General features: G+C 46.5%; 1 protein-coding gene across 4 annotated transcripts in view; it reads left to right on the top strand.

Annotated features, from left to right (window-relative positions):
• The window catches only part of EDA (ectodysplasin A), a 361,762-nt gene extending 342,558 nt beyond the window's left edge, over positions 1 to 19,204 (top strand). Inside the window, exons 3-8 of one of the 4 annotated variants that reach the window (XM_043896912.1) lie at positions 2,316 to 2,339; positions 7,137 to 7,316; positions 9,217 to 9,251; positions 10,144 to 10,195; positions 13,083 to 13,198; positions 15,339 to 19,204. In XM_043896912.1, the coding sequence (XP_043752847.1) occupies positions 2,316 to 2,339; positions 7,137 to 7,316; positions 9,217 to 9,251; positions 10,144 to 10,195; positions 13,083 to 13,198; positions 15,339 to 15,590 (659 nt within the window). In that variant the 3' untranslated portion in view covers positions 15,591 to 19,204. Of the gene's footprint in view, positions 1 to 2,315; positions 2,340 to 7,136; positions 7,317 to 9,216; positions 9,252 to 10,143; positions 10,196 to 13,073; positions 13,205 to 15,338 lie in introns of all 4 variants that reach the window. The other 3 variants (XM_043896911.1, XM_043896910.1, XM_043896909.1) reach the window with 3 other exon arrangements.
• The last annotated feature ends 752 nt before the right edge of the window (positions 19,205 to 19,956 follow it).

Here is a 19,956-nt window from a genome sequence, read left to right as displayed (position 1 = left end):
AAATTTCTAGATATGCATAAAGTGTTAATAAGGGTTGTTTGTGAGTAGTTTTTTAAAGCTATTTTTTCCTTTTTGCTCCTCTTTTCTATGTATGTATATGTGCATGAATTTACGTATGTGTAATAAGTAGGTATTTCTGGTATAAAAATAATAGAAGTTAATGAAAAATTCTTAACTTCCCTTTCCCTCCTTTTCCTTGTACGGTCAAACTTCCTCCAGGAATTTTTTTTCCTCAACTAACCAGTATATTTCCTTAAGTCTCCCCCTTTTAGTACTTTCCCATTCAACTGTAAGTTCTCTGAGAATAGACTTGTTTCATTATTTACTGTTCTTCCTTCCTAGGCATGCTCAGTAAGGACTGGTTGCATGGTGATCATTTTCTCAAAGCCTGCTTCAAAGTCTGATATAACAGTGAAGTTAAAGTCGCTCAGTCGTGTCCGACTCTTGGCGACCCCATGGATTATACAGTCCATGGAATTCTCCAGGCCAGAATACTGGAGTAGGTAGCTGTTCCCTTCTCCAGGGGATCTTCCAAACCCAGGGATTGAACCCAGATCTCCCACATTGCAGATGGATTCTTTACTGGCTGAGCCACAAGGGAAGCCCAAAAACTGGAGTGGGTAGCCTCTCCCTTCTCCAGTGGCTCTTCTCCACCCAGGAATTGTACTGAGGTCTCCTGCATTGCAGGCGGATTCTTTACCAACTGAGCTATCAGGGAAGCCCACAGTGTAACAGTAGTAACCTTTTAACCAGCCAAAATGGTCAGAAGCTTGGCCGGGGCTAACACAATCTGTCTGAGGGCAGTGTCTGCAATGGCTGTCATCTCACTGGTCTCCCAGGGTGAGGTAACCAACTGGTTAGCTGGTAGCTGGTTGATGGGATTAGGCCTTTCTATGTAAATCCTTCCCCAAAAAACTTTCTTGTTCAAGAAGGTGGCCCTTCTCAAGCTGCCTCTTATTTAGTAAAATCTGTCTAGCTGTGCTTCCTTGCCAGAACCTCTGTGTACAATCTCAGTGCTGTTGTAAACATAAAAGATAGACAGTAAAGAAACTGGGAGGAGAGAGAGAAGAAATGAGGATAGAAGAATGGAGAATCATGACCTTAAATGCAGCACGTTACTAAACCCAACCATAAACATTCCCTGCACATAATAATACCTACAGTTGCACATGAAATTATTTTGCCAGGAAAGTCTACAGAGACATTGGTTTTCAAGGGACTGATGGCCACACTGGCAGCCCTCCAAGTTAAGAGACTTTACTGACTTCTGATTGAGTCTGCTTAGACAGAATCTTTGATAGAGTGAGCTCTTACTAGTAAAGACCATTCAGGCTTGTTGCAAGAGTAAAATGAGATGGCAGATGGAAATATGTTTTATAGTCAATAAAACAATACACAAAAAATGCTTGATGTTCTTCTTGTGAGCTCCTGAGGGCACTGACAGGGGTTTAATGTGGTCCAGTAGGGTCTTCATGGGAGTTTGGAACAGATTTCAAATACCTGCATCTAAAGAAAATTAAATCCCCCTACAGAATGAAGTGAATTGTGTCCCCAGTAGGGAAAAACATGCCTGCACATCTGGAGACAGCTACACTGTGTAATGTCTGAGGAGTGATTGTTACCTAACTATATGAGAAAAGCCTTGGGTTTTCTGAGTGCCCTCAATTGATTAGAATTGTTTTCTTTAGAAGTAATTCCCCAGAAAATGCTTGTGATTTCATTGTTGGTGAAACTGTTGACACTTCTTTTAAAGTGTCTGTTAACTTATGATAAATTACAGTAGGAGTTCATGTGGCCCCCATGTGAATGTATTATGGCTGCACTACTTGAATAACTAACAATTTAAATAACGGCAAGGAAGGGACTAAAAAGTAAACTGCTACTGCTCTGCTCCATCCATGAAAATGACCCTTTTTTCCTTCAAGCTTCAACTCGAGATTTCATATCAGTTCCTGACCTGAATGTGTGTCTCAGGACTTGCATAATTAATGGAATGCCGTCCTAAGGTTGTTGAGGTCTGCATTTCTGGACATTTCATTTTTATGGAGAAGTACTCATTCCCTCACTCCAAAGATTAAGCCTGAAAAATTTTTCTCCCCAGGAAAGAATCTTCCTTGTAACTTTATTGTTACAACAGTCAGAGACAGATTGGGGAGGTCTGATAGTTGTTAGATGCCTTGCCAATAACCTGACCCTCAGCTTGGGGCTCCCTCAAATTTGCAGTTTCTTAGTGGTTCCTCCTGTGAACATCTTGAAGAATACACACTGTCTGTTAATTTGAAGTGACTTAAATTTCCTTTTTTTCTTTTTAATAGGTCCTGTTAAAAACAAGAAAAAGGGTAAGTCAATCTCTAGATTTTATAAAATTGCCGTCGTGTCTTTTCTAAAATTAGAAGAAAAAAATCAAGGGAGAAGGATTTTTATACTCTTTCAGTGCTGTTTGTCCATTGTTTTACTCAGTCACCTGTGATCTTGAGTACTATAGCTTCCAGGGAATAAGAAATATCTATCATTTTTCAGTGATGCTCTATTAAAGATAGAATTGCTTCTTAGCAACTTATGAAAGTTGTTTTTGCTTTTCTTTCTTGCTCCCTCTTCCATACAATTCATTTACCTCTCTTTCCTTCATTCTTCCTTACTCTTTCCCCTGACCTTCTCTTTTCTCCTTTTTTTCCCCCTCATTTATCAAATCAATGACCAGGTGTGAATGATGTCCTGAGAGATGTCTGTACCCTCTTTTTTGGCCTAAAAGCTATCCCTCGCCTATTTCTCAAGTAGTCAGGGAAGGTATTTCTTGCTCTGGCATTTCAGTATATTCTTTATAATGGAAAAACTTGGCTATAGAAGTACCCTGACCTTTTTGTCTTTTCCAAGAAGCTTCTAGTCGAGCGCATCCATTGTACTATTGCTGGGTCTGTAAGTCTCCAGTGTACTTGCAGTAGGAATGACCCATGAGTTTGTACAAGAGCTTGCCTTCTTGAAAAGAGGAACCCAACAATAGATAGGTTCTAAAAGACAGGACCAGGCAATATGGTTCACTCCTTAAGACCAAGAAACCCAACCTTGAAACCAGTTTTTTTTTTTTTTTTTTTTTGAAACCAGTTTTAAGTACCTATTTGTTTTTGTGTTCTGACCTGGGAGGAAAATAAAGTGAAATTTATGATTTTTCATTAAAATATTCTAAGTGAAATAATTCTGTCTGTTAACACTTCTGGAGCTTTATAGAATATATTATCAACCCCAGATTAGACCCAAAACATTGGCTTCAGCTGCCTCCTGTCACTTCTCTGAGCAGTAGGGTACTCCAGTGGCTTGAGGTGCCATGGCTCACATGGGAAACTTGTGTCCCTGTTGGATAGAGGCTGAGGAATGGCCTGGCCCCTGAGGACCTGAGCTGAGCAAAATTGGGAAACAGTCAGAGAACTGGAGTCAGTGAAGAAACATTTCTCTGTGGGGCCTGGGCATTCACCGAGCTATTCTGTCTTTTAAGAAAGTAAATTTGACTTTCAAGTGTGCAGTTTTCTTTTCTTGTCAGATCCCTTTAAGACAGAAATTTTAACAAACCTAGAAAGCTCCCCTGGCCTGGACAATGACACCCTCTGCTCCTAACACGAGTCCAGGGGTGACTTGTTTTTTTCTTAATAGGTAGCCTCAAGAGTACTTTGTAATGATAACTATTAGGGGTTTTTTCCTACTCACTCATTCACTAGACAGTGAATAAGCATCAGCTGAGATACAGAGATGAAGATAAATGGTTTCTGCCCTCTAAAATCTTCCAGTGTAGTTGGAATCATGGAAGAACACACAAATAATTGCATTATAGTATTTAAAAATTCAATCATAGAAGCATGAGCAGGGTGCTGGGAGAGCACAGAGAAAGAACAAGTAGTTCTCCCTGGGGAGTGAGGTACCACATCTCAGAGAAAATATTATCTAACCTGGACTTTGAAGGATGAGGGGGAAAAAGGGGGATTAACATTCTAGCAAAGAGAACTGGCAGGTCTCAAAGGCATGAAAGAACACATCATATCTGGGGGAACAGCAAGTAGGCTAGTGATTTACCCAATTACAAGGCATGTGTATGGTGGGGAACAGCACCCACTTCAGTGTCATCCAAGGGATGACCCCGAGAGAACACGCTTGGCAGTGGTAATAGAAGGCAATTGTCTAGGTGAGAAGCTCTGGAATTACAAACTCAGGAGATCCCAAAGCTTCTGGCAGTGACTCGAATCGCTGGCCAGCACTACTACCTGGTATGTGGGCCATTATTGGGAATAGAATGCACATAGGCCTTAAACATTTGTCTTGGCTAAAAGTGATTTAGAAGCCATTTAATACAGATTTCCTTGGATACAATGAGTAGGCATATGCCTAAAGAGGTAAATTGATTTGTTCATTTCATGTCCATCCTTTAATGGAAATTTCCCCCTCCCATAACTCTCTCTCCCCGCTCTTAGTTCATCCTGTCAACAATTTGAGTGTCACTAAAAAAATGTGTGTATTCTTCCATCTAAGACTACACAGGGTAACTTTATATGTACAAAAGTCTCTGGGCTTTTGCATCATGAAGTGCTCTGTTAAAGTAAGGAAATCCAGAGAAGGAATGCAGTACTCTAAAGTCATCCTCTTAGTCCAGGGGTCATTTTGTGCATGCTTCTCTCTGGGCCAATTTTCTATAAGGGTGCAAAGATGAGAAGTGCACTTGCCTACACCTGGTTGCAGAGAAGCAAAGACCACCAGCTGCAGAACTAGATCCCAGCAGGAGCTATTTCCCAGATTCCTTCTAGCATTTTTGTAAGTGAACATTCTCTGTTTACACTGCAACCAGTATTCTCTTTCACTGGAGGAGTTTCTGGCTCTGATTCTTCCAAAATTACATTAATAATCACAGGAGACTCACAATCTTGATACTGAAGTTCACACTACCCGCAGAACCCCCTCTAGCTCAAAAATCACTGTTAGGCCTGGAAATTCTGGGACAGGAGACAGCCTACTATGCACCATCCCATGTGTCTGTGCCACCCATAAAAGAATGAGAAAGAAGCAGACTTTATAATCAAACTAGGGAAGCCTCCTGACTATCAGGAGTAAGTCAGTCCTCCTTACGGAACCTCAGTCTTGTGAGGAAACTTAGAGAAATCATCGAAGCCAAGCTCCTCGTTTCACTGATGGAGAAACTAAGGTTCGGGGAGAAGAAGGAATTTGCCCAAAGTATGTGTCCATGGCAGAGCTGAGGCTTACAGACTTATCTCCCGGCTACAGATTCCCTGTTTTTTCCACTACACTAGGTGGAATTGAAACTTGGGCACTGAATAAGCCTGACTTGGAATCTGCCCAAATCTGAAGGGAGATGGCTTTCCTGTTCAGCATCTTAAAATTGGCTAGATCTCATAACTGGGCAGATTGAATCTTTTGCTGCTAAGTGCAGGGAAAATGCTAAAACTCCTGCCTCTCCCTGGGAGAAAAGCTCTCTGTACTTTCCTTATTTTCCTCCCTGGGGAAGGGGCCCCACAATGACCCTGTTGTTTCATTGTAAATGCAGATGTGGTTAGACATGGACAACTGACCTCTTGAGTGGCGTTGCCATGGGGATTGGGTTTCTTGAGCACGGCATTCTCCTTAAAAGAGAACCTGATGAATCAGAACAGGATTCTCCAGCCTGCAAGTCCAGGAAGCCAGAAGGCAGTGTCAGGAAAGAGGTATTTAAGTGAGACTTGACAGGGTTATATTTTAAAAGGAAGAAAGTATCACAAGTGAAGACACCATGATGGAGGCTGGGGAAAGGTTCCCATTCCTGGGACTTCCACAAGACTGTGGAAAGGCAGGGAAGTGAGGAAGCAGCCGCCCTCCTGTGACCACCTGCAGTTCTTGAATTGGACTGCACAGAGCAAGGAGGTAAACAGGAAGGACTGGAGCTTTCAGTTCAAGGCCACAGTTAGGACTTGGTTAACGTAGATCTGGTGGGAATATGGGAAGGACTGGAATGTGGAATAGGAAGGCTGAGACTTCTCTGAAAGGAGGGCAAGGAGGAAATGGGGAGGATCTGGTGGCTTGATTAATAATACATTCAAGAATAGGGCCTCTGAGGAAAGAAGACTCTGGGAAGCTAGATTATTTAGCCTATAAAAATAGAAGTTGATAGGTGACTTAATGTCCTTGAGCACATTAGGGTTATTGTGTGTATGATGTCAACTATTCTTTTCTATCTATACAAACAATAGAATAAGAGCTTAAACTTCCACAGGAGGAATTTCAGTTCAATATACAGAAGAACTTCCTAACAGTGAGGGGGTGATAAACATTGGAACATGCTACCAAGGGATTCTGCAGAATTTCCTTTCCCAGAGCTCTTTAAAAATAGGGTTTAGAGAGGTCAGCTGAGAAAGCAAAACCTGCCTGCTGCTTCCTCCACAGCTCAGCTCTCTCTGGTCTCCACCACCCCTTCTTTTCTTATGTTACTTGAGCCTTCTCTCTCTCTCCTTCTCTCCTCCCTCCCCCTCCCCCCACCACCTCTCATCTTCCCAGACTCCTTCCAATTCTGCTTTCCAGCCTTCATCCCAAGTTCAAGTCCCTGTACATCCTGACTCCTACAGGAAGCCTTCCTGGAGCTGATAGTCTTCCTAAGGTCAAGCTGGCCTCCTAGCTTGCTCGTCTCATCCACATCAAGTCCACCAACCTGGATAGTAAACATGAGAGCCACACTCTGCAACAATAGCCCAGTTCTCAATTCTAAAAGGTTTTTTTTTAAGGTCTACCCACTTGGTGATTCTGATCCTTTGGACTTAGCCAAACTGTAACCTCCTTTTTTAAGCCTTCCCTGACCTCTCCAGCATTTTGTCCCTACAATTAATGCAACACTTCTACTGTCCTGTGACTGTGTCTGTTTCCACATGAGACCAAGTTCCTTGAGGGTCATTATTTCTTCAAACCCAGCCTGTAAATGCTGATTCATGAAACACAAAGTGTGTGTGTGTGTATGTGTGTGTGTGTGTGTGTGATGTGTGATAAAAGTATCCACCTCTTTAAGAGCAGGAACTCCCAGAGGGCCAACTTTGTGTCATGAGAAAGCTGTGGGACTCCTGACAGTACACTCTCAGTCAATAATTATAAATGTGATACCTAATGTCATCTTTCAGGAAAGAAGGCAGGACCTCCTGGACCCAATGGCCCCCCAGGACCTCCAGGACCTCCAGGACCCCAAGGACCCCCAGGGATTCCAGGGATTCCTGGGATTCCAGGAACAACTGTTATGGGACCACCCGGCCCTCCAGGTCCTCCTGGTCCTCAAGGACCCCCTGGCCTCCAAGGACCTTCTGGTGAGTTCTTCCATCTCTCCACTGTCCTAGGCTCCTTAAAAGTTCTCTAATAGAACAGGAACAGGTGATCCCAAGGGCAGTTTAAAATGATGGTGTGTGATCTTCTTGCTCAGTGGAGAGCTAGGAATTGGACAAGCCAGTAGAGCCTGCCCTTCTCTAACTTCTTATTAATGGGGCTTCCCAGGAGGTGCTAGTGGTAAAGAATCTGCCTGCCAATGCAGAAGATGTAAGAGACACTGGTTTGATTCCTGAGTCAGGAAGATTCCCTGGAGGAAGGCATGGCAACCCACTCCAGTATTCTTGCCTGGAGAATCCCATGGACAGAGGAGCCTGGTGGGCTACAGTCCTCAGGGTCGCAAAGAGTCAGACATGACTGATGGCGTGTGGTCTCCTAGCTCAGTGGAGAGTTAGGAATTGAACAAGTCAGTAGGGCCTGCCTTGCTCTAACTTCGTATTTATACCACCCTGTCAAGGAAGAGATACCTGTTCTTGACCTGTGGATTTTGTCTCCTCTGATTTCCAGCATCTAGCTTCACATACTGATGTTTGATTAGAAAAAGGCAAAAGGGAGGAATGGGCTTCCCTAGTGGCTCCCAGGTAAAGAACTCACCTGCCAATGCAGGAGATGCGGGTTTGATCCCTGGCCCGGGAAGATCCCCTAGAGATGGAAATGGTAACCCATTCCAGTATTCTTGCCTGGGAAATCCCACGGACAGAGGAGCCCAGTGGGCTACAGTTCATGGGGTCACAAAGAGTCAGACACAACTTAGCGACTAAACGATAACAACAACATGGAGAGAAATGTTGGGGGCTGGACAGAATGACAAGCCCTAGAGTAGTCTCATCCCATGAACTCTGAAATGCCTTTCCCATAGAGGTAGACCAGTAGTCACTGATAATCAAGGAGTTGGAAACTTATGAGTCATTCAGGCTGTGGAAGCAGCAGACAGAGGCACCAAGACCAACCTGTTGAGGAACCAAGTGCTTATTGTGTTACATCCTTCCCCTACCACATTGCCCATTTGAATAGCATTTAATCTCTTTGCATCTTTCCCCTTGGGCCCAGAAGGCCATCCCAAAGGTATTGATGCAGATCCAAACCTGCCTAATCAGAGTTGACAGGAGTCAGACTGCCTGGGCTTAGGTCAGTTGCTATTTCCTTCTCCTGCTCCCCTCTTGTGTCTTGGGGCTTTTACAGAAATGGACTCTTCACAGCTGATTTCTCTGGGTCCAAGAATACTGCCACAAGACTCATATTCTTTGACTGGTAGTTCAAACAGGGCTAATCAGTGTCATTGTGGCCCCAAGAGATGCAGTTTGGATTTTTTTTTCATCCAATCTTTCTACAAATATTCATTGCGTACTTTCTATGTGCAAGAGATATATTGATTAGTGGTTCTTGTTCTCGTGGAATTTATGTTGTACAGGACGAGAGTGACAATTAAAAAAGCAAGATGTTTACAAATGGCAATGCATTCTACAGAGAAAAGTAATGGAGAACAAAAGGCTAAAGAAGCAAGCACCATTGTCTTGGGGTCACATGGTGGCAGGAATGCACTCTCCTCTGTCACCATGAGTGCTCAGTGGCACTTGCCTTGGGCCATTGTTGGCGAGAAGCCAGTTTCCTGCTGGGTGCTGGGCACACTGAAGATGCAGGTCAGGGACAAGTCAGAGAAGAAAGAGGTGTCATCTCCCACTCCAGAGCCCCGCATCACACCCTGACTCTCCCTCCAGCTCTGAGCCCTGGAAAATAAGGCTCAGATGCTGCTTTGCAAAAGGCTCAGAGTGAGCCTGGCTTGGCTCAGACAGGGAGCAAAAGCTCAGTGCCATTGGCTGCCTAGATGAAGAGAAAAGCAAGTAGACAGAGCATACCCTCTGACTGGCCTGTCCTATTTTGCAGGTGCTGCTGATAAAGCTGGAACTCGAGAAAACCAGGTTGGCTGGGAATTGCTGTCTTGCTGGGAAGGAGGGAAGGCCACAGGCCTGAGCCACCCTTGAGTTTGCTCCCTGCTTAGTTTGCTGAGGCTTTCTTTTGTGAGGAGACCCTGGAGGTTCTGGGGGGTTTTCATTCACAGCCCCCTCCCATGAATAGAAAAACTTTGCCCCAGGGCCTGCTTTTAGCAACAGAACTGAGCTGTGGCTATTTTTCCCCATTCCCTAGGAGACAGAGGGTCACCACAGCCAAGCTCAGTAGTCAGCTGACATGAGCTGTCAGCGAGGCCTATTCACCTGGTCCTGGGCCTCCCCGACTACACCAGACACCTTGTCGGCACTCTAACCACCTGACGTCAGCAGCTTAGAAGTTTAAGAATATGTTCTTGAAAATCAGCCAACCAGTTCCAGGTCAAGCCCAGCCTGGCCTTCTGCCTTCAGGGCCTGAAGGGCTCCTCCCTAGTCTCTGAGCTTCCTGATCCATCTCTACTGGCAGTTTCCACCACCTCGCCTTGTCTCATCACGGCTTCTTTCACTACAGCTGTTTGGCCACAGCAATCAATCTACACAGCTGCACGGTGCTGGATGGCTTGCAGGGTATTTTATATTCTTCACCTCAGTTGATCTTCAGACATCTCTGTGAGAGAGGCCAGACAGAGATTCTCAGCATCCCCATTTCACAGTTAGGGAAATAAGGCTCAGAGGCATTACGTCTGGCAGAGCTATAAAATCATATTACCCTCTAGGAGAAATGTGGCCACTAACATCCCAAGACAGGGGAGAGGGGTCAGAATTGGGATACAAATGAAGACTAGAAGGTGGAATCCTGGCAACTGGTGGCTGAGCAAGCAGCCATTTCTCACAGTGACTATTTTCTCTGTTCTCATCTTCCCAGCCAGCCGTGGTGCATCTACAGGGCCAAGGGTCAGCGATCCAAGTCAAGAATGGTAAGAGTCAAAGTAGGCTCTCTCCTTAAGAAGAGTTTCTTCCCCCCACCACCCTTCCCCACGGCCTTCAAATAATCACCCAGCCTAGTTCCTCTCAGACCTCGGAGGTACCCTTGACACTAGGGGCCATTCTCTACTCCATTTTGCCCTCTGCTGGCTGTTTCAAGTAATTGCTTGCCCTCAGACTGGTTACTACAAATTGCAGTTAGAATCACAGATTAAAAAAAAAAAGAAGTTGAAAGGGGCTTGAGACATTGTCTAAACCAGGGATTCTTGGAAAGTGGAGGCTGAATCAGAGTCACCATTGGGAATATGTGTAGTCTGATCAACATTTTCACAATACAAATTATAGAAAGTAGAAATACATAAAATCAAATCTTCTTGTGTGATGGGTCTAGGGTAGAGGGGCATTTCTCTCAGGGAAGTGGGGGCATGTTAGACTCTGTAGGAATTATGAGATGCTAGTGTCTACAAAAAAAAGGGGGTGGATTGAAGGAGGTTAGAAATCCTACTTTAATGTAATGCTTGCATTTCAAAGGTGGGGAAACAGAGTACCAGAGAGATTGGACAACACCATACTAAATCTACTGCCTTATGTTTGTATGGTACTTTAGAGTTTTCTACATACTTTTTTTGTCTTTGATTTGACTTGATCCTCACAACAAAGGTAGGCATTAGCTCCTTTTTACAGAGACAGAAACTGAAGCTCAGAAAGGTTAATTAACTGGCCCAAGATTTCCATTAAGAGTAGGAGCTGGGATTCAAAACCACATCTCTCTGACTCTTTCCACTGCACTATGCTACTTCAGTGATGTGTGTGTATACTCCACCGAGTGATTAGCTTCATTTTCTTCCCCAAAGAGACATGAACATTCATTAAAGAACAATGCTTTGAAATAATGTCCAGTTCCCAGGGTATACAAAACCTAAAATGCATGAACCCCCAGGAGCCTCAGGAAGCAGCAAACCAGCCAAGATGCCAGATGCTTACAGAGCTTGGAGTAGAAGGGAGGGGCTGTGAGTACAGAAGCAGTAAATGAAGGGTCAGAAACCTGCTGCATGGGGACAGCTTTTAAGAACCCAGTCCATCCTGAACTGGCTGTGCTCTGCTTCCTTACTGACTGGGCTTGGCTACCTCTCGGACTGCCACCTGGATGCCTGACTTAATTGCCTCAGAACTATAAGTAAGAACACAATGGCACCAAAACCCAAACTGTCCTGCTGGGACCAGGTGCCTTGGGACCCAGGACGCTGAGTAGGCCATGGTCACCATCTATCCAGGGAGGAGTGAGACAGTCAGGAAATAGATTCGTTTGGGTGTCTGGATGGGTGGCCTCAGTGTTATGCCAGAAGCTACTGATTTTGCTCTCACCATACAACAAGACTAGTTCCGACCCCTCTGGGCCAATCCCCCAAGTAGTTTATACTGATCTTTAGTTCCAGCAGAAGCAAGAGTGAGGGGTCAGAGGTAGGAAGATTTCCTGCAGAGTGGTCCTCCGTGAGGGACAGAGCCAGGGCGTCTCCTTTGAACTCCTATCCCGTCTGCTTATCACCTCAAGGGAAGATGGGCACCTTTTCCTCACCTCGGAAAGGCAGACTGCCCGAGACTAGCCAAGGATGGACTTTCAAAACATGTTTTCTTGGATGAAGAATGGATTTTTTCAAATTTATTTTTAATTGAAGGATAACTGCTTTACAATATTGTGTCAGTCTCTGTCATACATCAGCATGAATCAGCCATAGGTATACATATGTCTCCTCCCTTTTGAACCTCCTTCCTACCTCCCACCCCTTCCCAGCCCTCTAGGTTGTCACAGAGCCCTGGTTTGAGCTCCCTGGGTCATACAGCAGATTCGCACTGGCTATCCATTTTACAGATGGTAGTGTATATTCTTCCATGCTACTCTCTCCATTCATCCCACCCGCTCCTTCCCCACTGCACACACACCCCCGTGTCCACAAATCTCTTCTCTATGTCTGCATCTCTAAGAATGGATGGTTTTGAAGGGAAAAGGCTCCCAAGCCTGGACTCCCTCCTCTTGAGGTGGGAAGGAACATCCCATTTGCTACAGAGTGGAAAGGGAAGCTCTTCTTCCTGCCTCACATGCCTCTCCACCCACAATGGGGTATTAATGAGAAATGCTTTGCAGCAGCGCCTCCGTGCTCTGACACCCTCTCCATCCATTTGGCTGGTTCTAGGGCTGTGTGGCAGTTGATCCCTCACTCTCATAAAGATCCCTCTGCCCTACATGGCCTTATTACTGGTGGTTCCTTGTCTGACTGCCATGAAGTCTGACTTAACCCTGATCCCTAAAGTTCTCTAGGTAGACAGATCCTTGGGCCAAGTGGTTTACTGGGGGCCCATGGAGACTTTCCAGAAAGAAATGAGTGTGGAGGAACTATAAAAAGGTATCTGTTAAGGACAAGGAGAAATAGGGATTCAGGAGCCATGGCTGGTGAGATGAAATGGAATAATAAGACCTAGCCTGCCCTCATTGTCTGGATTTTGCCTGTGCAGGCCTCAGAACAACAAAGAAAATAGGGCAGCGTGCCCACCCTCTTCTTACCAACCACCCCCAATTCCAGTTGGAAGGTGTTGGTTAAAGATCCTTCTAGACAGAGAAGTCAGAAAAGGAAACAGAAAGGACATGCAGACCCCAGAGGCCTGAAGCAGGCCTGGCTGCCAATTTACAAATTGACAATTTACAATTTACAAAGCTTTCTCTGCTTCCGGATGTTCTTCTTAAAGCTTGGCCTCCTGGGCTATTCGGGTTATATCACAATGGGGGTGGGGGTTGTGTACAACTTGATATTTGTTGTTTCTATTGCCCAGATGATTCTGACATGTACTGAGTGACTGCCGTTCTCTCATACTGAGATCTTTCAGGTGGAGTACTCAATGACTGGTCTCGCATCACCATGAACCCCAAGGTGTTTAAGCTACACCCCCGCAGTGGGGAGTTGGAGGTACTGGTGGACGGCACCTACTTCATCTATAGTCAGGTAGAAGTGAGTACGGTCTCAGGCCTAACTCTTCTTATATCCAGAATGCAGATCCTTTGCATGCCACAGAGGGGCACTGTGGAGCCAGCCCAGACCAGCCAATGGCTGAAGTCCTGGGTGGGGGAGGTTGGAGGGAAGATCCACTATGGGAGGGAGTTGAAAGGAAGGAGGAGAGACAGAAGGGGCTGTTTGGGTTTTTTTCTTAGCCAGATATGATTGAAAACTGAAAAGAGGCCCCTCCCACACCCTGCCATCTGATCCCCTCCTACAGGGCCCCAAGCCCTAGCTTCCCCGCTGAGCTGTTTGGTTCTACTGCCAAAACCGAACTCTGCCTGAGTATATTCTTTAAAAGTCAGTTCCGAGGTTGCTGAGAACCCGTCCCTCCCCACACCACTGGCTTTATAATGAAGAGTGCTCTTCCGGACCTTCTCTCCACCTCAGAAAAATTTCTGTCTTTCCTTTCTCTTTCTTCCATTTGTTTCTCTACCTTTCTGCTTCTCTGTTATTCTTGCTTCTTTAGTCTCCCTTTTTTTCTGTCCCAGCACTTCTCTCCCTCTGTTTTTGTCCTTGTCCTGGCCCAGGGCCCACTTCCCAGGTCAGCCAGTGCCCATCCACTTCCACCCTGTTGTGTGTCTCCAATAGTGTGGCTCCTCAGAGCTAGAGGTGAATGAGCCTTGAGGCTGGGGCTTCTGTGGGGTGAGGGGCAAGCAGGCAGATGGACAGAAAGACAACAAAGCCGGCAGAAGGGTCTCTCAGGAAAGTAGTCAGAGAAGGTGGGTCCTCGAGCATTTGCTGAGCCCACCAAACATCCTGACACAGCTTGGGTCCTGACCCAAAGATTTTTTTTCAATTTATTTTTTAAAAATAAAATTTATAAAAAAATAAATAAAAATTTTAAAAAAATAAAATTTATTTTATTTTTTGGGAGTCCTAATACCTGAATGCGCTGCTGCCTCCTAAACAGTCTATGGAGGGAGCAGCCTTTCTTAAAGTCATTTAGGGTGACATATGGGTGTCCCAAAACCCAGGGGTATGATACCAATGTCCTATGGGACATTTGTCCTAAGTGCCATTTGATGTGGGGTGGGGATCAAAGCTTGGGGTGGGGTGGGGTGTGGTGGATAAGGTGGTGATGAAGAGAAAAATTAATTCTCTGGGCCTGCCCTGGGTTAGAATAGGGGGTGGGCTCAGGCCTTGGACCCCACGCAAATTGGGAAAATCCCCTGGATGTCATGCCACTGAACACAGCTTAGCACGTCTTCTGTTCACCACATAAAGTTAGTTTTGCCTTTCCACATTCTTTATCTCATTTGTGACGGATTGCTCTCCATCTCTCTGGACCTGTTCTTCTATCAGTAGATGAGAGGACCAAGGGGCACTGGGAGAATCAGAGAGAAATTCAGCAGCAGGGCAGGGGGGCTACAAGCAGAAAGAACTGAAGAACCCACAAATTGTTCCTACACCCTCTTAGGGGAATCAATGACTTCTAAGTTTATCTACAGAGACTTCCCTGGTAGCTCAGGTGGTAAAGCTTTCCACCTACAGTGCAGGAGATCTGGGTTCGATCCCTGGCTCAGGAAGATCTCCTAGAGAAGGGAATGGCAACCCACTCCGGTATTCTTGCCCACCCCCATCCCCCCACACCCCCACACCCCCCCCCCCAAAAAAAAGAGGCTAAGTTTATCTACAAATAGTTCCTGGGGCTAGAAATCGAAAATTGATTCATAGTCATTTGTGTCTGCAGCACTGATAGAGCTCCTAGTGTGTGAGGAGAACTGTGCTTCACACTAGGGTCAAAGAGAGCAGCCGGCGGGGGTAGGGAGCTAGAGGAGGTAAAGGGGTGAATGAGGCGTGGCTCTGACCCTTGCAGAGTCTCCCCCCACCATGTGCTATTGAAAGGAAGGTTTCCAGCCCCCTGAGCCCAATGGAGGGGAAGCAGGACAGTGAATAAACCTGTCACCCCACCTGTCCTGTTGTCTAACTAGCGTGTCTTCAGGTGGCACTGTTCCCTTCACAGGGCACAGTGGCAACTCGCATGAGTGAGTCCTGTCTACTGGTCACAAGGGAGGGCCCCACCCAGGGAGGGCCCCACCCTCTCCTTCTGCTCGCCCCCAATCCCTTCTTGTTGCCTCTCCCCCAGGTATACTACATCAACTTCACTGACTTTGCCAGCTATGAGGTGGTGGTGGACGAGAAACCCTTCCTGCAGTGCACCCGCAGTATTGAGACAGGCAAAACCAACTACAACACTTGTTATACAGCGGGTGTCTGCCTCCTCAAAGCCCGGCAGAAGATCGCCGTGAAGATGGTGCACGCTGACATCTCTATCAACATGAGCAAGCACACCACCTTCTTCGGGGCCATCAGGCTGGGCGAGGCCCCTGCATCCTAGATCCCTCCAACCTCATTTTGCCCCTGCCCATGCCCCTACCCCAGGTTAGGGAGCTAGGACTCCCAGAACCTCTAAGTGCTGCTGTGGAATGAGGTATGTGGGTGTCACAGCCGCAGAGAAAATTTTCCCAGTGCTATTTATTCCCCAGTAATTCCAAGATGACAAGGCCAACTTGACTTTCCAGATTGACCAGGAGTGAACAGGACAGTTGATGAAGCCCCAGGGGTGGCGTGAAGCAGAACCTTCCTCCTTGGCTCCCCATTGACTGCTTCTGTTGCACTAAAGTGAGGGGCTTGGGCAGCAGGCGAGAAGTAGCAACAGTACAGCCCAAACTGTGGGGCAAGCCTTTGACCTCGAAGGGTGTGTGTGGAGACAGGGGTGGGGTGGGATGGTAACATTGCAGTCTAAGGAGAGGGGCAAGGAGGGAAATGCAGGTGGTTGTTGCAGAAACCAGGGGAAAAGCCTGCCAGATGTTTTCCCACTCTTGCTGATCCATGTGCCAGCAGTTGGCAGGGCTTTGGGGAGAGAAGATTTGCATTTCCTTGAAGCAGTTGCAGGGCATGGCCATACATCTGCCTGTATAAGAACCAGAGGCCATGCTTGGGGCCACATGTCTTTTTACAGCTGTGTTCCAAGCTCAGAAAACTCCCCGGGTCCCTGCACAATTGTCCCTTTCCCAGCCTGGTGAGAACTCCCATTTTTTTCCTCTCCAGAGCCTACCTCTGTCTGAGACTGGTGCCTATCCCAGGACCTGTGTTTGTGTGAGTCTGAAATACTCTTTAGATTACCTGGGCATAAAGGAAGTTGTCCATGTATTAAGCAGCACAAATATTCATCTAGTCGAGCTATGTCTGGGGGCAAAGAGTTGGACTGGATGACCTCCAAAAGTGCCTTCAAATTCTAGTATCTAGGCAGCTGCCATGCTAGCCTACTAAAATTCCCAAACCCTAGACTGACCCTGGGCATCAGCAAGGCAGAGCTTTTCTATCAGACCCAGAAAGGGTAAGAGCTAGGGATGGGACAGGATTTTCTTCAAGTGTATTGCAATCCAAGTGGTCATTAGCGCAGACCTTGTCTGAAAGGACAACAACTGATGCCCTACTAACCACATACTACCCCCTTTCTTCTCTATGGCTCCAGAAAACCACAGCACAGAAGAGTCACCATAGATTCCAGTGCTGCTTCCCTGAATCCAGGCTCAAGAGGAGGCAGTGTCTAGGCAATGGGCGGGCTTATGCCCTTTAGTCAGGCCCAAAGACACCTTTCCCCCACCCTCAAGCTTCCCATCGAATCATATGATAGGATCATTCAAGGGTCTTATTTCTAACTGTCTGGGCCCAGTCTGGGTGCTGGGTCTGTAGCCCAAAGCTGAGAGAGCCAGTCTTGTAGAATCTGCTACTTTTACTCCTGGAACAAATTTCCTTTTGCAGAGAGAGGGAGTAAGGTCCTTCAGGCAGCTGAAATCCACCAAGAACAACAGGTACTCATTTCCCTGCTGTGCCTTCCTTTTCCAAGAAACTATGCTGCTTGGCCCTTCAAGGATCAGAGCAAGAGGGAGTGAGCTATTCCACCATTATCTGGCTGCTAGTGATAGCCTTCCCACCCCAGATGAGGCAAGCTTGAGGCATGTGTTTGACCCCAGATCCTATAAAGTGCCTGAGACAGTCCTCAGTTAGCAGAATCTGATGAGAACCTCTCCTTAAAGTTTGTATTTTCTCTTTCTCCATTGATAATATTACCAACCCCATCATTTAGACGAGGCTCAGAGGTTGAGTGCTTTGAGCAGGATCTCACCCAACTTAAGTCATACCTGGGGCTTTCAACCAGGTCTGACTGTGAAGCTCTTCTGTTCTTCCCCAGCATTGTTTTGAATTTGGAATCCAAGAGAGAACCAATCAAAATGGTAATATGGACCCCAAATCCTTGAGGGACCAGGGAGAAACCCAGAGAGGCTCATTTTCATTCCTTGATGGTAGTGCCTTTTCTTTTGACTGCCAAAGGCTCTGGGACAAAAGAGTAGGCCATTTCTTTGGGAAACCCCCATCAGCCTTAGAGCTTTTGTGTTCAGAAGAATCGTCTTGGTAGCATGCCCAAGCAGCAGGCCTCCAGTACCCACTGAACAGATACCCCTTGTGCTCTTTCATCCAATGAAAGAACCAACCAATGAACCAACCATTGTGCATGGAGCCCCTCCTGTGGACAAGGGCTTCCTCTGGTTACCCTTCAGACAATTTACAGGAGCTGGTCACTTCCCACAGCTACAGAGTGACTCCTTATCTCTTTCTGCCATACCACAGAGACCTCTGTATTACCAGGATCTCTCAGAGATGCAAAGAAAACCCAAGAGAGGTCTGGATCTAAAGTCAAAAGGGTGTGAGACGAGGGAAGCAAAAGACTTCCTAATTGTGCCACTAAAGGGCATTCTGACACCAACCCTCTTCTCCAGGTACGGAGGGGATTAGAGGGAAAATAGGATTCACACAGGACTCTTATTCATTGTGACCCTTCAAATGCAACTCTGGAGGGAGAGGGGTGATGAGGGAAGCAAGAGGTAGCCGGGGAGCCCTGTTGCTGCAAAGTTATTGAAGTCATTTACCCTTAAGAGAATGTGGAGCTAGATTCACCCCCTTGGAATTACACCAACATGGCTTTAGAAAGCTGAGGCTAGCACAGAGGATGGGATGAGGACATTTGTGAGCAAGTGGATGACAGAGGTTTGAAGGAGAATTGCATGGTGGGGGCTTTGCCAGCTGCTCCGGCTCCAACAGCCAAAGCTGGCACAAAAGGCAGCTGTTGAGGAACCCCTTCATCCATCCTGAGCCAAATTTCTTTGGATGAGCAGTAAAGGGCTAGGAACCCTGAAGGTGAACCAGGAGTTTGAGCCATGTGTGAATATGTGTGTTTTATGTAACTTCTGGTGGATGCATATAGATTCAGAGAAATTAAGAACTCGAGAGGCCCTTAGAAGTAATCTAGCCCAACCCACCTTCTACCCTATTCATGTAGAAACTGAGGTCCAGAGAGGGAAGGCGACCTTCCTGAGGTGAGGGGCCCCAATCTCCAGACTCAGCAAGGTGAGGGAGGCACAGTCTGTGTCCCACACAGCCCCCTTCTTTCTGCAACCCACAGACTCAAGGCTGGAAGTGCTTGGCCCCCTTCCGGAGCCTGGCCAGGCAGGGAATGCATGGCCACAGCCTTTGTCAGAGTGCTTCCCAGGGCGCTTCCCCCAGCTTCTGCCTCAGGATGGAAGCCTCCGGACAGGCCCAACTGCAGGGAGTCCTGGGGCCACCTCAGGACCCACCCCTGCCTGAAGTCTTCCCTAGGCCATGTGAGCACAAAAAAGGAACTGGATTTTTTTCCTTGTAATCCATTTTAGGGTCTCTCTCCAAGTGGAGTTGGGATATGTCATTTCTTTTGTCAAAAAGCTTCCAGCTGGGACAGGGGAAGGGATGCACGGTGAGGATGGCCTGGAGCAGGCCCAATGCTGCTTTGGGGATCAGCATCCAGTGTGAGATACTGTGTATATAAACTATACATAATGTATATAAACCGGGATGTAAGTTTGTGTAAATTAATGGTTTATTCTTTGCAAATAAAGCTTTTTCCCCTTGTTCTTAAAATCAGCTTGAGTACTTCCTACCTGCTAGGTGCTTTTTGGGGGGGTTGGGGCGGCTTGTGGGATCTTAGTTCCCTGACCAGTACTGAACCTGTGCCCTCAGCAGTTTCCTGAAAGCCCGGAATCCTAACCACTGGACCACCAGGGAATTCCACTACATGCTTCTTTGACACCACACATGAACTTGGGGAAGAACCAAGGCACCCATTTCAGAAGGGACAGCAGAAGCAAGGTGGTCTGAGTTTCCTGTCAGAACATCCCATATCCTCTCTGTGCCCCAGCCCATATGCACCCATCCCCATCACCTGGGTCTTTTCCTGTAACCGCATGTCCAATAGGCTAAGGGTCCTGCAAAAACGAACATTTTCCTGAAGTGAAGACACAGTAGGGAGTCACCCTCAGCTTGAGACCCTGACTTCTATAACATTATTCAGTCCTGGGCCCAAAACAGCTTGGGTAGATCCAGCCTCCAGCTCCCCATGACGTATCACTCATTTTGCAGATGAGACCAACAAAGAGTTAAAGTAGCTCCCCAAGCTCATCCAACTAGAAAGGTTACTTAAACTTTCAAACAACTGTTCACAAGATCCTACAGTGTCAACTTTCTTCTTTAAAAATTAGGAATTTCCCTGGCTGTCCAGTGGTTAAGACTCCTCACTTGCAGTGCAGGGGGCACAGGTTTGATCTCCAGTCAGAGAGGGTCAGTGCTGAGGGGCAAACAAATGAAAAATAAAATAGAAAAACTTGGAA

This window comes from Cervus elaphus, chromosome X (genome assembly GCF_910594005.1).
Source record: "Cervus elaphus chromosome X, mCerEla1.1, whole genome shotgun sequence".
In the NCBI taxonomy this organism is placed as follows: Eukaryota; Metazoa; Chordata; class Mammalia; order Artiodactyla; family Cervidae; genus Cervus; species Cervus elaphus.
The sequence above is the reverse complement of the archived record's forward strand: the minus strand, read 5'-3'. Positions and strand labels throughout refer to the sequence as shown.